Source organism: Aquarana catesbeiana, linkage group LG05 (genome assembly GCF_042186555.1).
Source record: "Aquarana catesbeiana isolate 2022-GZ linkage group LG05, ASM4218655v1, whole genome shotgun sequence".
NCBI lineage: Eukaryota > Metazoa > Chordata > Amphibia > Anura > Ranidae > Aquarana > Aquarana catesbeiana.
This window is the reverse complement of record NC_133328.1, coordinates 457,287,672-457,303,536: the sequence shown is the minus strand read 5'-3', so window position 1 is coordinate 457,303,536 and position 15,865 is coordinate 457,287,672. Positions and strand designations below refer to the sequence as shown.

Here is a 15,865-nt window from a genome sequence, read left to right as displayed (position 1 = left end):
TTCCAACAGGCTAGTTGAACTGAAGTCAATCAGTAGATCGACTTCAGTTGACCCACAGTGGCCATACATGGATCGAAATTTGGCTGGTTCAGCTTGGATTTAATTTCTATCCATGTATGGCCAGCTCAAAGCTTCACATCATATGCTGTCTACAGCAAGCGCACTGTTTTGATGCGACACATACTAGCTTTTGTCTAACAGCACCGGAATTTCCAGCTTTCCTCTGCGCACACAAAGTTAAAGTGGAGTTCCACCCAAATTTTGAACAATATCTGTATGTATTCTCTTCCTTGCCTAGATGCTGACATGCCGTTTAAAAAAATTTAAATCGCCGTAATTACCTTTTATTTTTCTATTCTTCTTTGCACTTCCTGGTTCTCCTCCCGTGGGAGTAGGCGTGTTTCTAGCCTCTCCCAGACTCCTGGGAGCTAGTCTCAGGCTTCCCAGGATGCCACTGAGCATGTGCGGGAACGAGCGGTGAATGCTGGGAGCACAGCATTCACCACATCCAGGAAATAAATGCTTGTGGGCTTCAAATGCCCACAATGAAGATGGAAACCGCCTGCAGTGAATAATATAAGTTATTCTTTCCGACGAAATCTGACACAGGCGGACATATTACACACAATATGTGAGTATGTAATGCTGAGAAGAAAAGTTTGTGAATGACCTCAAAAAAAAAAAAAAAAAAAAAAAACGATAGATAGGTGGACCCCCGCTTTAACTGTGCCTTACAGGAGAATTGGCCAAGTCCTGACAAGGTATTTATTCCTCAAACTCTTTCCTGAGTTATGTCCTATGGAAATGGAATCTATTTTTAAAAAAATGTAAGGTCTGTTCTGGTAGTGGATCATATATTGGTTCTCAACAAGTATCTAACTGTTCAGTTTACAGGCATTTTGAAACCTTATTGAAAAATGTTTTGCTTACGCTGGTCTCGCCTTGCAACCTTGGCCATTGCTGCCATATCCACTTGTCGGACTATCTAGACAGGACAAATTAATTTATATATTAATAACACAATCCTTCCTTTGAGGACCCTGTTCTTCTAAAACAATTGCAACTTGTGCTTTTGGCACTGCTATTTTATGTTGATGCCCTAGAGCAGTGATGGCGATGATGCTCAGCTACACTGCAGAGTGCATGAGCATCATATGAAATGTAGTTCCAAAACATCTGGGGTGCCAAGGTTCACCATCATTGCTTTAGAGAATATAATTTGTCAGGTCTTTAGAACGACACTGCTGCCTGTGCATATGCACTGAACTTTGTGATGTGTGCCTTGGTCTGCTTTTGGTGAACCCATTGACTGATTTATGGGTGGAGGGAATACTTCTACCCCACAACAAAGCCTACTACCTCTTCTCAAAGAAAGCTCTTGTTTCACTTCTTTTAGGTATCCTCCTCTAAGTCAAAGGCAAGTGCTTTTGTCGCAAGCTGTGGACCCAAAGTCTACTCAGAAGCTCTCTTTGCAGTGGGGGATGTTTTTTGGTTTTTGTACCAATCTGGATAGGAGATGTCCCAAACCTCTAGGTTCACTTAGTAGTTACCCACAAACTAAAATGTCTTTCCCTGCCAGCTGCACCTCAAAAACAGGCTTTTCTTTTACAGGATAGTAAAGGTGTCCAGCAAATCATTAATTTTTGGGTAGACTTTGACCAGTTTGGTACAAGCTTGCTCTTGTATACTGAGAATAACCTCTTCCCCTAAGAACGACCATGTCAAGAAATGGTTGGCACCTTGACCAGTACCCTGCTGTACTGATTGCTGTACTTTGGGTGTATGCACATAGTGCTCATGGGGGGAAAAAAATAAATGTATCTCTATTAGGAAAAATGTAAGTTAGAAGTATAAGACAGACCATTGCTAGACATTCATAATATCCTGCTTTGTGTTTTCTAGGAAGATCGAAGGAAGAGCAGAGGACTTGTGAAAGAGCAGGGAAGCCCCATCCCATCCCTCGTTGTTGTTATTGCAGCAATTTTCATTGGGTTCTTTTTAGGAAAGTTCATCTTGTAAATTAAGGCATGAAGTGCTATCACTTTATTTTCGTTTCCTTCCTGGCCAGAAAGTTGTTTAGCTGCCTGTTTATGTACAGCAGCATTTTGGCATCACCGTTAACCGATCTCAATTCTCTAAACAGAGTAAAAACAAACTGTCTGTGGGACAAAATGTGTGTTCATGCATCTACATCAGGAGCTCATCACACATCCAGTCCCTTCTGGGGAGAGATGTATTCTACAGACCTTTATTTCCTGTGGTTTTAATGGGTTTCAGAAAAAAATGTTTTTGTACATGTTATTTTAATCATTTTAAAAATTGTCTGTTAACTTTTTTGCAAAACGGTTTCCTTAGATTGCTAATCTAAATCAGGTATAAGAGTTGAGGTATTTTGGGATTGTCTCTTCTGTGTAAAAGCTAAATTTGTTTATTTTGCAATGTATATCTGTAATGGCAGATTCTCTGTGAGGCAGATGTGGCATTTTTTTTTCCTGCATTCATGTCCCTTTACATTGGAGATTAAAAGGAATTAAACCAGAAAAAAACCTTTATAGATATATATTTTTTTCCTGCTGGATAGAAATTCTGTGTCCATATGGTAGAAAGGGCCTCAAAGTGCATTTGGCTGCTTATTTTGGTATATATAGCATCCTGTTTCCTATATGTTTAAACAAAAATTAACACGAAGTACATGGACAATTTTTTTTTTAACTACTTGATGGCATCCCTTTATTTAGCAGCACTTTGATATCCGTGTGTTGTAAGAAAGCTGAGATTTAATTACTCGGTATTAAGATATTTAAAGTGTAGATAAAGCCAGAACTTTTTTTTACTTTCTGATAGAATGCGAACAGGTTAGGACCTCTTTCAGGTTTTTATTGCGGTCTGTCTCTCAGTTTGGGAGATCCACACCCAAGACTGGACCGGTTCATTGAAGAAAAAGTGTTAAGAAATCGAAAATTTTTGAGTTGTCGCAAGGAACAAGAAGGTAGGGATAATATTCCAGTGGCAAATCTTTTTCTGCTTACTACTTTGTAAAAGGAGATATCTACTATCTCTGTAGAGATCTTCTCTTACTTTTTGCTGGGTCTCTGAGAGAAGGAAATAGACACAGAAAAAAAACTTGGCAGGGGTCTTGAGGTGCCATTCCCTACTCCTATCCAAAATAAACAAAAGAAATGTGGCTTTTACATTCTTTATAAGAGATGTGGCAAAAGCTCATAAATATCTTATCAGTATTAAGTAAAGTAACATCCACCTTTCCAGCAAATATTGAGCATCCCTAAGTTACCTTAAAGTGGTTCTAAAAACAGAAGGATTTTTTTACCCTAATGCATTCTATGATTAAGGGACAAAACCTTTTGGGTGCAGTACCCCCCTTATATTTAGCTGAGCCCCATCTCAATGCAGTGATGTGCATGAGAGCAGAAGCTCTCCCAGGTCTCTCTCTTCATTGGTTCACACAACAGCAGGAACCATTGGCTTCTGCTGCTGTCATTCACAGGCCGTGAGCCATTAAGCAGATAGAGGGGGCCGAGCCTGTGTGTGTTTGTGTGTGAACAATGTCTGTTCACAGTGGCATGGCTCGAAAGCAAGCCTGCTCGAGTACCACCGTAGCAAGAGGCTTGCAATTGAGGGCAGAGGGCAGGAGCCAGGACTGCCGGCGGGGGCCCCAAAAAAAGAGGACAGAGGTTGCTCTGTGCAAAACTGTTGCACAGAACAGGTAAATATAACATGTTTGTTATTAGAAAAAAATACAACCTGTAGAATCACTTTAATCTTATCCTGCATGTAAGTTTGCCATAGATTATAGTTGTTTGTTTTTTTTTTTTTCAGCCTGCAGGCTGAATGGAGGGGGGTAAAAAAACCCCCAAAAAGATTCCTCCATCCATGCTATACAGAGTGGATGAATGAATCTCCTATTTTGGAAATTGCATTTTAACCCATACAGGGTCTGCATCTGATTAGATAGAGCCGCTGTTGGGCTGAAAACTTTCCAGCAGGATCCTTTGACAAAAGTTGATCAAACGCTCAATTTTTTTCAATCAATTGTCAATTTCAGGAACCAACAAAATTCCCAATTCCCGCAGTATATGACCAACTTTAGTAGAAAAGCAGCCCAGCAGAGACTACATCCAAAATCAAAGGGTTACTTTTAACTGATTTTTGATGTTTGTTTTATGTTTCAAACTCCGAACATTTTTACTAATGAGAATCGCACCTAGTTTTTTTTTTACAAGAACTCAGTGCTGTAACTTCCATCATTTCATGTATTTAGCCAACCTGCTACCAGCAAGCACGGTCCTGAAATGTGGATGTTCTTTTTGAAAACGGCTGTATTTTCATCTGCAGTACACCAGGCACTGCAGGCAACAGCAAGATTGAGGATTCCACTGTTTACAAAGTGTTTGTGAAGAAGTGGGGACCCATCTGTGTTAATACAGGAGGTACTCCCTGATACCTAGGGGATTTTTATTTTGCTTGAAAATAGATTAACCAGTTAAGCTGCTAAACCATTTCCACATTTCAGCTGTGCGGCAATTACTTTATGGCCTCATTCACATAGCTGGTCAAGGCCGTATGCTGCTAAAAATCGGTGTAAATCTCCAGCTGCGATCACAGGTGTTTGTGGTCAGGTGGAAAAGCCTGTATAAAACAATGACCGGCTGGCAGGAGCTGCGGCCGTTTGCATCGACACCAATCTTATAGGTGTTAAATTTGATTAGCGATAGATGAGCTGCTCTGGGTGTCCAGCGATGTTCCTCTGTCCCTAATTACTTGCAACACCGGGGTTGTCCTTTTACATGTGAACAGCCATGGGTCATTGATGGCTGCAGCTGATCGAAAACACCTGTGATCCCCACTGGAAATTTTGTGCTGATTCTTGGGTGGTGTATAGCCTTGATAACCTGTGTGAGTGGAGTATTTTTTAATTCAAAAGTAAGGCGTGTGTGTGTGTGTGTGTGTGTGTATATATAATGTGTGTGTGTGTGTATATATACACAAACAAGGCTTTCTGATAAATATTCCAAGCATTATTCAGTCTTTATTCAGGCAGCTTTTACCCCTCAAATTGAATAATAATTTCAAAACCATTTATGCAAAATGTTATTCTTACACTACAAGAAAATGCAAGACTGCAAAATAGTTTTATACAAACCGTATAAAAATGCTTTTTAAATAATTGGAGCAAAAGGCTAGGGAAAGCAGGTGGAGAGAGGACATAATTGAAGGAAAAGTAAAGGAAAAGCTTATTTGGCTCTACTTCTCCTATGGATGACAAGAATGCCTGTTCTGCACTCCTGTGACCCGTTTTCAGCAGATAGCAGGCTAAAAGCCAGTCCAAGCTGGGAAAATTATGCGACCATATAGTTGGGATCCACCCAGATGCCTGGACCGGCACCTGGCTCAGCCTCTCAGTGAGCCACTGAGAGTCTGAGCCAGCCGCTCCTGCCCCCTCCACAGCCCAGCACTCCAGTGAGCATGGGGGGGCTGCAGGACAGAGAGCCAGTGACTGACAGTCACCGACTCTCTGCTCACAGAGCACTGAGAACCGAATGATCAGCAGTGTTTGATCGCTCAGTTCGCAGCCTTAGAGCTGATGAAGGACAGATGCAGCTTCAAACTGCTGCTGCATCCACCTAGGTAAGTATGATTTCTCAAAAAATAGTAAAGCAGTGTTAAACCCAAAATAAAAAAAAATGTAATGGCTGCATTCGTTTTTATTTAGGCTTTTTTCACTCTGTTTTCACCTGGTGATCTGGCCAGTAACCCATCTCCTGTTATTGTGTGCCCCCACTTGGATGAAGGATCACATGGGCACAGCAGTATTATTAGTTTGGGGGGGAGGAGAGTGTTAGATGTACTAGCAGGCTTGGGTACACAAACAAATTGAAGCCAAACAGCAGTTCACACTTTATAAATCAGTTACAAGTTTTTTTTTTTTTCATTTTGGGGCAAATGTTTTACATGAATAAATAAAAGCTGATCATTGTAAGCACCCTGTCTGTTGTAAATGGTTTGTCTAAACCATGTCAACTGATACATCTGGAAGAGAGCTTGGTCTTTTGAAAAACAGACTTACTGGCTAGATCACAGATTAAAAAAAAAAGAAAAAAGCCTAAAGAAAACAAATGCAGCCGACACATCTATGACTTGGTAAACTGCAATATAATATATGTTTGCTTTTGGTTTTTAATACTGCTTTCGTCGAAAGTGGTAACCATAGGTTAGAAAGTAAACACTTACTATTAAAAAATAGCGTGTTAGTTTTTTATTCAAAGTTTCTTCAGCAACTTATTTGAGGGGGGGGGGAAATACTGTAATTAGTTGCTCCTGAGAGCTGCAGCTAATTACGTGCATCGCCAAGGCCTCCTTCACATAAGATGTGTACCAGTCCATACACCTGTGGGGGCGCGTCTTCACCTGCGTGGGATGCAAAGGTCTTCTGTGTGGACAAACTGTTCAAATGGCTGCACAGATCTGCATGTGCATCAGTATGGATCCATTGCATGAATCAGAACATAGCCTGTCTGTGTCCTGATCTGTACAACGGACTTGAACCCCCTGAGGTTCGATTTTGCAGGCTGCTTACACAAATCTGCATGGAAACACATTCATTCCACGTGGGTGTGTGGATCGGTAGACCTGTGTCAATGAGGCCTAACAGTACCTTATGTTCCTGCCAGTCAATGCTAAAAAGCTGCAGAAAAACAATAGCCACGCTAATGCAAAAATTATTCAAATAAAGTCCACGTAAAAAAAAAAAAAAAATTGAGCAAATATGAAATAATAAAAATAAAATAAAGTCCATGTGAATCTGTGAGTGAAAAAAATCCCCTTAGTGATATCAAAGAATCCAACACCTTCAGTGAACAGAGCTCCTCCAGTGAATACCTCCACCTCTGGGTAGGGGGGCTTAGTGGATCTTATTGACCCTCCATCTCTGGAGAAGTCAAACAAGCAGTATTCCTTGTCATCTATGGGACATTGCAAATACAGATGCACTCATATGGAGAATGGTTGCCTCTATTATCTCCCGACCAACCACACCAGATATTGTGGATCATAGTATGTAAGGGAAAGGAAGCTTCATTAGTGTAAAATGATTGATTTATTAAAATTGCACTTACATTGGGCGGTGTTGCATGCTGACATCATCGTGTCCATACAGATCCCGGAAGCGCGGGCTGATTGCTTTTGCGGGCAAAGACACTACCGTTTGAAGTGTTTTACATTGACTTATGTGAGTGCAATTTTAACTATTTTAATAAATTATTTGAGGATTTTACACTAATGAAGCTTTTTTCCCTTGCATACTGCGATCTACGGTATTGGTCAGGAGATAATAGAGGCAATCATTCTCCATATGAGTGCACCTGTGTCTGCAATGTTCCACAGATAACAATGACTACTGGTGGTTTGACTTCTCCAGAAATGGAGGGTCAATAATATCTGGTAAGCGCCCCTACTCTGAGGTGGAGGTTCTCCTTGGAGGAGCTCTGTTCACTGATGGTGTTGGGTTCCTTGATGACACTATAAGGAGATTTTTTTTCACTCAGATTCACGTGGACTTTATTTTATTTTTGTTAGTTCAGATGTTTTTTTTTTCCACATGGACTTTCTTTGTTTGAATCATTTTTGCATTAGTGCGGCTTTTGCTTTTCTGCAATTATACTTACTATGGAAATATCACATGGATATGTTGCGTTGCACACATCACTTTAATAGCAGTAGCGCGGTTTTTGAATTGTTAGTATAATGCTTAAAAGCTGCTAACTGCAGATCTGTGACACAGACCTAAATTGTTAAAAAGTCCTAGCAAGCAGCTTAATGGGTGAGCGTAGGTTCAACTGGTAAGGACCCCACTAACCCTGCACCCACCCATAAAGCTGTTGGGTCCTTAAATGGATAAATTTGAATGATTGGTTTCTGTGGTTGCCACTTTTAGGATAGCCTATCTTTTTATTTTTTTTATTTTACTACTTTGGGTGAAGTTTTACAGTTCATAATATGTGCTGTTTCCCTCCACCACCCAATGACTTAGAGCTACTCTGTTCCCTCGTTTCCTACTCCTATTTTTATTTTTCTTTGTAATACCAGGTCCATTTAAGCAGCAGGGATCTCCTCCATAAATAAATACAGAATGTTGATTGAATTGTAGGTTAAATAACGAAGAATCATTCCTACCTTTATAATCTTTTAAGAATCTGCCACTTAAAAAGTATCCACTGAGGTAATGAAGTCAGTTTCCTATTTTACTGCCTACCTTCAGCGGTAGCTTTGCATGACCACTTGTTTAAAAAAACAAAACAAAAAAAAGCAATAGTGTTTTGGAGGTTTGATGATTAAACTGTTATTTTTACTAGTTTTACTGATTTGGTGTTCTTTAGATGATCCATTGGTTTCTAGTTTCACCCTACTTTGTGAAATGTATAGCTTTATTCTATGAGCTGAACTTCAATATAGCATTTATCATTTTTATGTGAATGGTTCAGCACACTTGGGCTTCTTCAGGAAAAATAATACACAAAGCAATTAATATTTCCTAAGCGCTGTAAAACAGCCAGCTGAGTTTCATATTACTGACAACAGATGAGGAAGATATCGGTTTGGTTGCTATGGGTTATTGCGATTTTTTGCTTTGCACTTTACTATACTAAGTAAGTCTAATGATCTCCCTCACATTGAAGACATTGGTGCAATGGTAATTTTTAGTAATAAGATATTTTCATGTACTGCTGAGTTCTACATCTCCTGGTACACATCTGAGTAGGGGGCAAGTATGGTGACATCACCAGTTACAACACTACAGATTTTTTTTTGTTTGTGTTCAATGCTTTGTCCTGGTAATGTTACTGCAAATGCGTCTAATTATAGATCAGTAGCATGGCTTAGTTCAAATTTATTGTTAATCATTTGTTGTGCCTTTATTTTTTTTTAAACCTATTTTCTTCCATGTTTTCCATTTTTCCTCTTAAATGTCTTGTTAAAAATTGCATTGTTATATTGTATTTTAAAAAGTGCACATTTGCATCATTGTACAGATACAATTATTGATCTAAAGGGTACGCTAACTTGTTGCAGTAAAGTTCTTATGTTACATTTAAATTAAATGTGTATTTACTGGGGAGCTTTTCACTTTTACACTGCTTTTTCAAAAGAGGTGTTTTGCATCCTTTCAAGTGTGTGCTCTGTACAAAAGCTGTCACTCATGGGTTTAGCATGCAAAAGAATACGGCTGTGCTGGCAGTTATTTTTAATTTTCACAACTGTTTTGCACTGTGGAAAAATGCTGTTAAAGCTAAACTCCAGGCAGATCTATAAACACTAGTAAATGCAGTTACGTACTTAAAATAAATAATGAAATGTTTTTTTTTAAATTCAGCTAGTGTAAGTATCTGAATTTGACTTTTATCAGTCAGCCTATGCTGCATGCACATGTAATGACCAGAACAGGAAGGGAGATCAAAGGGTTGAACAACTAATGACCCTTTCTGTCCAATCACAGGCTGGGAGAAGGGAGGTGACTTACTGTTTATTACTTAACAGCAGAGAAAATCGGGGTCACAAGTCTTTCCTTACAGTCTGGCAGAGCTGTGTAAATCTCAAAACTGGATGGACAGAAATTGTTTGCAGGTGAAAACATGTCCATACATTTATTTCAAGTGTATATTTAGCTGGTTGCCTGAAATTCAGCTTTAAAATGAACTTGACCTGGCCTATACAGTGCTTAATAAAACCATGTATGCACCTGCCTGTTTTTAGTCTTCCAGTCAATCCCATTGACCCTAGTGCTGTGCAGGGTCTTGTCTTCTGTATTGAATGTCAGCATTACTCCCTATTGGCTGCTAACACTGACCCCTCCTGACATAAGGCTCTATGCCATGTTGTTCAACTATCAAATGTCGAAGCAGCAGGCTGTGTTTGCCACCTGAGTGACAGAGTGCAGGTCTGAATGCCAAAGAAACACGACTCCACCTAAATATTGTACAGAATTCAAGATTGCGTTTACAACATGGACTTAGGTTCCAAGGGGCTCCACAAGGATACTGGTATTGATTTGAAAATTTTGTGCTTGTCCACACTGCGATGCGCTGACTGGCATTTTTCTGCACTGGATAAACGCCAGTCACCCAGAGGGCACATAGAACACAAATGTCCCATTCACATCAAATACCCCATTCACATGATAAGACTGGTACAATGCAGAAAAAGGCTGACATGCTGCATGATTCTTCAGCACACTGGATGTCACCGCATGCCATTGCACTGCTGTGTGAAGACGTGAATGAAGTGTCACTATGTGACACTTCAAATAAAGTTTTAAAGGGGAAAAAATTTGAAACACACTTTGCACCACTAACGGATGGACCCCATGCTGACAGCTGCCTGTATGGTAAAATGCTGGTTTACCACGTGGGCCAGTGTGAACAAGCCACTGGTGCTTCTAGGTATGGATTCCCCTACTCCTTGTAGCCAGCCAGATAAGTTTACTTTAATGTTCTTGTGGACATCAGACACATTTATTCCATTTATCCTATATTTCCCCTTTGGTCCATCTCTGCGATACGTATTGACTTCCTGGCATGATTCATTTATTGGGTACTGTTCACTTATGTCAACACCTATAAAAGTTTTGGCAGTCTTTATAATGTTTTTTTTTTTTGGGGGGGGGTGTCTGGGAAAAATTGGTATTACAGTTATTATTGAGCTATTGTGGGCTTAATCACCCACTGCCTTCCTATCTCTCTAGACCTCAAATAGTGAGATTTCCGGTCCTTCCCTCTTCAGCCAGTTCTTCCTGCTCATTTTCCATAATGCAAAGCAAATTAAGAATTGAGCAAATTAAGACCGATGAAATGCCTCAAGCAGGTGAGCTAAGATTGGGGACTCAAGTGCAGAGATCTTACTACCACAGTTGTTTTGGGTGGACAGATCCTTAGATTGCCAGGATCCACAAACCTGTAATCAAATTTAATATTTAAAAATGTACATATCAATCTATGCAAAATGCCAAAGATTTTGGTAATTTTTGCATACTAGAAAAGCAAGTTACATTGTGGGCTTTTTTCTATGGACTCCTTGTCACAAGATGGTGGTTGTTTGGTCTTCCAGGTACCAAGAAACATTTTCATTTATCAGGGTGGATAAGGAGTAGTTACCAAATTACTCCTTTACTATGTTTTGTAATGCAGTGGTTGAAGTGTGCTACTTAACAGCCATAAAATGTCTGATGCCGAATATGAAATGTGAGGTGCTGTCACTAGTTCACAAAATTAATGTTGGTAGTTTTGGCATAGTGGATTTTATTTCTTACATTTAATTCTCAACAGGGCACAATATGAATATATTATAATCATTATTTATCTACCTTGTATGTACAGTTTAAAATCTGCTTTGCTTGGAAAAGTGCAGTGACTGATTCAGTGATGTATTTCAACTTTCTCTCTCTCTCTCTCGAGATGATAGATATATATATCTATCTATATATATAGATAGATATATATTATAGATACAGTATATATATATATATATATATATATATATATATATATATATAACAGAGGGATGACTGTCACGTCTTTGTGTTTTTCCTATAAATACTAGCTTATTAACTGAGATTTTAACTCTTTAGAATACTATCTCAGCTTTGACATTTTATACCATTGTTTCATCTATAAATTATATTTTCATATTTTTGATATATTTGTTGATATCACATCATCTTGTTTTTAAAACATATGAAGAACAGACCAGCTGAAGATTGGATAGCACATGGGACCATAAATGGTATTCCCTACTGTTATATATAGACCAGTGTAAGATGTCTGAGAAACGGCAAATAAAAATAATTTACATATCTTATTTTATAACTACTTTGTGAAGTTATGAATTGTTTCACAGTTTTAGCTTGTGATATTTTATCTATTTTCCATATGTAAACAATAGTATCTAAACATGTAATTTTACAAATGTAGTGTACAGATCATTTCAAGAATTGGTTAAAAGGGTTTTTACTGCTTTTACAGTGAAGTGTAGAATATGCCTATGTCATTAACTGGCTCATAAGCCCCAACAAAGTGCATGGTACCAAGAGAAAAAAGGGGTAAATCGTTTAAAAGGTTATTGTAACTCTGGGGAAATTTCAATGATCCACTGAGGGAACTGTATTAAAACTGAAGCAGATTTGCATGGCAACCAATCTGCTTCTATGTTCAGTTTGTTCAGGTAAGCTTTGAATCTGTAAGATGGAATCTGATTATTTGCCGTACATGGTAGGTACAGATTCTCTCTGATCCGGTTTTGATACATTTCCCTCAGTCTTGCATTACAAAACTCTGATAGCATGATTCCTTCTTCCAAGTACTTTTCCTTATCCACTTGTAGTAGCCATTTTATGGGGAGCATGCTCTGTTGAAATTTCCTTAGATTTTACATTCTGGGCAATGCAATAGGAGAAATAATTTTATGGTGCATCGGGAGATGGATTTTGTGGCAGTTCACTAGCATCCACTCATATTTGGACTACTTATATTCCTTCTGCCTTTTATTTTGGTATTTGCATAATACCATGATTTTATCTTTTAGTTTACATTTCCTTATTTAACAACCTCACATATAACATCCTGAGTGGGCATTTATTTAAAACTTCTGCTAACATGCATCATACTTTGGGTGCTGTAAGATTTAGACTGCTCCTTGATTCATAGTGATTCAATGTTGTATATAGAATGTAATGCACAGAATTTTTTGCTATCTGCAATGTCTTTTGGAAAAAAAAATCACCATTACTAAGTTATGAAGTATGGATTAAATTGTCTTTGTTCCTTCAATATTTTTGCCGCCTGTCTGTTTTTATCAACATTTTTATTTAGAGCATAATCGTTCCTCTTTCATGCATTTTTATCAATATCTTTGCGTAGGATACGGACAGTCTCATGCATACTTTAATTGAACACATTGATCATTATCTGCTCAAAATTACTTTAGGCATGGATAGAAGCAGTCCAGTTAACCTATTTAAAGGAGATTTTATAGCCATAGCTATTCTGGCTATAGTTCTGCTGGGCATCACAGGATTGTAGTTTGTACTGCACTCCTGTGACCTGTTTGCTGCCGACAGCAGGCTAAAGCTTATGTTACGGAACCAGTCCAGGCTTTACAGTCAGGATCCATCCAGATGCCTGGATCGGTAAGCTGCTGAGAGCCTGAGCCAGCTGCTCCCACCCTCCCCCCCCACCCCACCCCCCACCCCACCCCCCACAGACCAGCGCTCCAGTTAGCGCTGGAGGGGCAGAGCAGACAGCTGGTGACTGACAGTCACTGGCTCTCTGCTCAGTAAATACTGAAACCTGAGCTATCAGTGGTCTTTGATCGTTCTTCAGTGTCGGGGGGGGGGCTGATGCTTCATCCTCCTAGGTGAATATCAATGTTTGGTTGTAAAGCCATACTTCTCTTTTAAAATAAAGCTGAATTGTTTATAATTATTTATGTCTCATATTGAGGTAAGCTCCCGTTTGACATTGAGCATAAAAATCAAGGCAAAGCTAGTTTTATAGTTGTTTTACAGACAATGTCTAGGAATATATAGTGCTACTCCAAGCAAAATATGAACTACTTCAGGCCTAGTCCACAAATTTTCAGCTTAAAAAATTGTTGTTTTAAAGGAAAATAATCTTAGAAAGCATCTCCTAATGCTTTCAGCAAGATTCAAGCAGCTTTTTTGAAACCTCACAAAAATACTTAATTTTTTATGCTGGCTGTGTTGAATACAGAACTTAATGTGGAAATACTGGGTGCAGAGGTGAACTGTAAAAGGTACTTGTTGAGAGGTGGTGTCATTGGGAACTAGTTCTTGAAGATGCATATTGTTCTTTCAGGATATGGTTATAAGCAAACGTGGGTTTTAGGCAAATTTCCCAGTTCTTTGGTTTGGTGAAATTCTGAATCTTTGGCTAAAAATTTGCACCCAAACTCATAATGCACAGCCTTTGCCCCTAATAAAATGAGTCTCAAACTGCCAATAATCTTAAAGGGCTGACCTTTACTTTCCTTAAAAATAAAAGGGTGGGCTCCCTGCATCCATTTGTCAGTGTGTTAGAGTATTATAGGTAGTGATTCGGTGAGCACTACATACCCTTGCGTACCTCCATTGCTATGGTCAGTTTCATAGACCCAACAGTTTTTCTTATGACTGTTTATCTTAAAGTGATTGTAAACCTAATTAACTTTCCAAAATAAGAAGTGTTACACTTACCTGCTCTGTGCAATGGTTTTGCACCCGATCCTCTACTTAGGTCCTCAGCTGGTGTTCCTGGCTTCTCTTTTTGGTGAGCCACCATAGGAAGTGTCTTCTGATCAGTGGGAGCCATTAGCTCCTGTTGTCAATCAATTTATGATATTCAATGACAGGAAAGCGGGGGGTGGGCCCGGGGGTCTATCAATGGTTGCAGACTGCATAGCTTAGGATCGAACCCACAGGTTTGCCACCATGTGCATGGCATTGTAAGTTGTTAGTATTTTGATTTTAATTCATTGGGTGAGTGTAAGCCACTGGAGGGACTGGCAGAGAGAGGTAGCAGACACTTAACGGTGGGTAACATGGATAAGTATGGCAGCAGCATTTATGATGGACTGAAGGGGGGAGATAGAGCCTATGTAAAGGTAAGCCAATGAGGATGGAGTTGCACTAGCAAGGTGAGAGATGACCAGGGAGTGAATTAGAAGCTTTGTGGTGTCATTGGCTAGGAAGAGAGGTAATTTGGAGAAGTTAAGAGTTTTAGGAGAGCAGTTTCTGTGGAGTATTGAGGGTGAAATCCAGACTGAAGGGGATCAAGAAGGTTGTTCTCATTAAGGTGGTTGCTCAGTCTGTTGTAGGCGTGACGGTTATACATTTTTGAGGTAAAGGGCAAGGAGATGGGGGTATAGGTTATGATTAGTGGGGCCCAATGAGGGCTTTTTAAGTATGGGGGTGCATGCTTTAGAGAGTTGGGGAAGATGCCAGAAGATAGGACGAGATTAAAGGTTTGAGTTGGAAAGTGTAGGATAGAGCCACATCGTGACCATAGTATTTGCAAGGGAACAGGGTCCAGGGGGCTGGTGGTTAGGTGGGAGTTAGAGAAAAGTTTAGCAACCTCGTCCAAAGAAGTGGAGGTTGAATGAGGGAAGTAATGAGTGTACCTATGGACATAGAGTGTTAAGTGGGGGAGGCATAGGCGTGTGCATGGGCTATGCCTGGATACACTCTAATCACCCCGTGAGCCTGGGCTGTCTTAACACACCTGCAGATGCCACCCCCCTCGCCCTGTCACTGAGTGTAGAAGCAGCAAGGAGGAACCAGCAGTCTCAAATTGTATAGGAATGGCTGCCAACCAGAAATTGCAGCGTTAACTACATAGCTACAGCTAATCCACCTCCTGCTTCTTACTGAGCCAGTAGGCACTGCTGCAGTCTACCCTGTTCCCAAGCCCACAATATTTGGTTGATACAGAATATTGGAGCTAAGCTAGAGAAAGAAACTAGCTGCCTTGGGGAGGGGAAGAAAGAGAGTGGAGCTGAACAGGAAAAGCAGCGCCATTGCATTAAGCGAAGGTAATCTGGAGAATGTGCACAGGGAAAAGATGTTTATTGCAAAGACCCCCCCTCTTTTCTCATCTTTCTGTACTCTCTACTGCCTCTCTTTCTGATTGGAGACTGTTTTTGGGAGAAAGAGGAAAAGAATCTAAATTGTGTGATTTGCGGCTGCTGCCAGAGGGCGTGGGGCGATGGATGTGTTGGCCACAGTTTAATGATGGAGGCTCAGGGTTTGGGGATATATCTCCAGAGGTTGAGAGTAGCAAAGGGCCTATCTCGGTGTAACTGA

At 39.8% G+C, this 15,865-nt stretch overlaps 1 protein-coding gene across 1 annotated transcript in view; it reads left to right on the top strand.

Moving 5' to 3' along the window:
- VAPA (VAMP associated protein A) overlaps positions 1-12,836 on the top strand; it is an 82,515-nt gene extending 69,679 nt beyond the window's left edge. The window contains exon 6 of the mRNA XM_073631338.1: positions 1,903-12,836. Within this exon, the coding sequence (XP_073487439.1) occupies positions 1,903-2,019 (117 nt within the window). The 3' untranslated portion in view covers positions 2,020-12,836. The remainder of the gene's footprint in view (positions 1-1,902) is intronic.
- Positions 12,837-15,865: the final 3,029 nt, after the last annotated feature.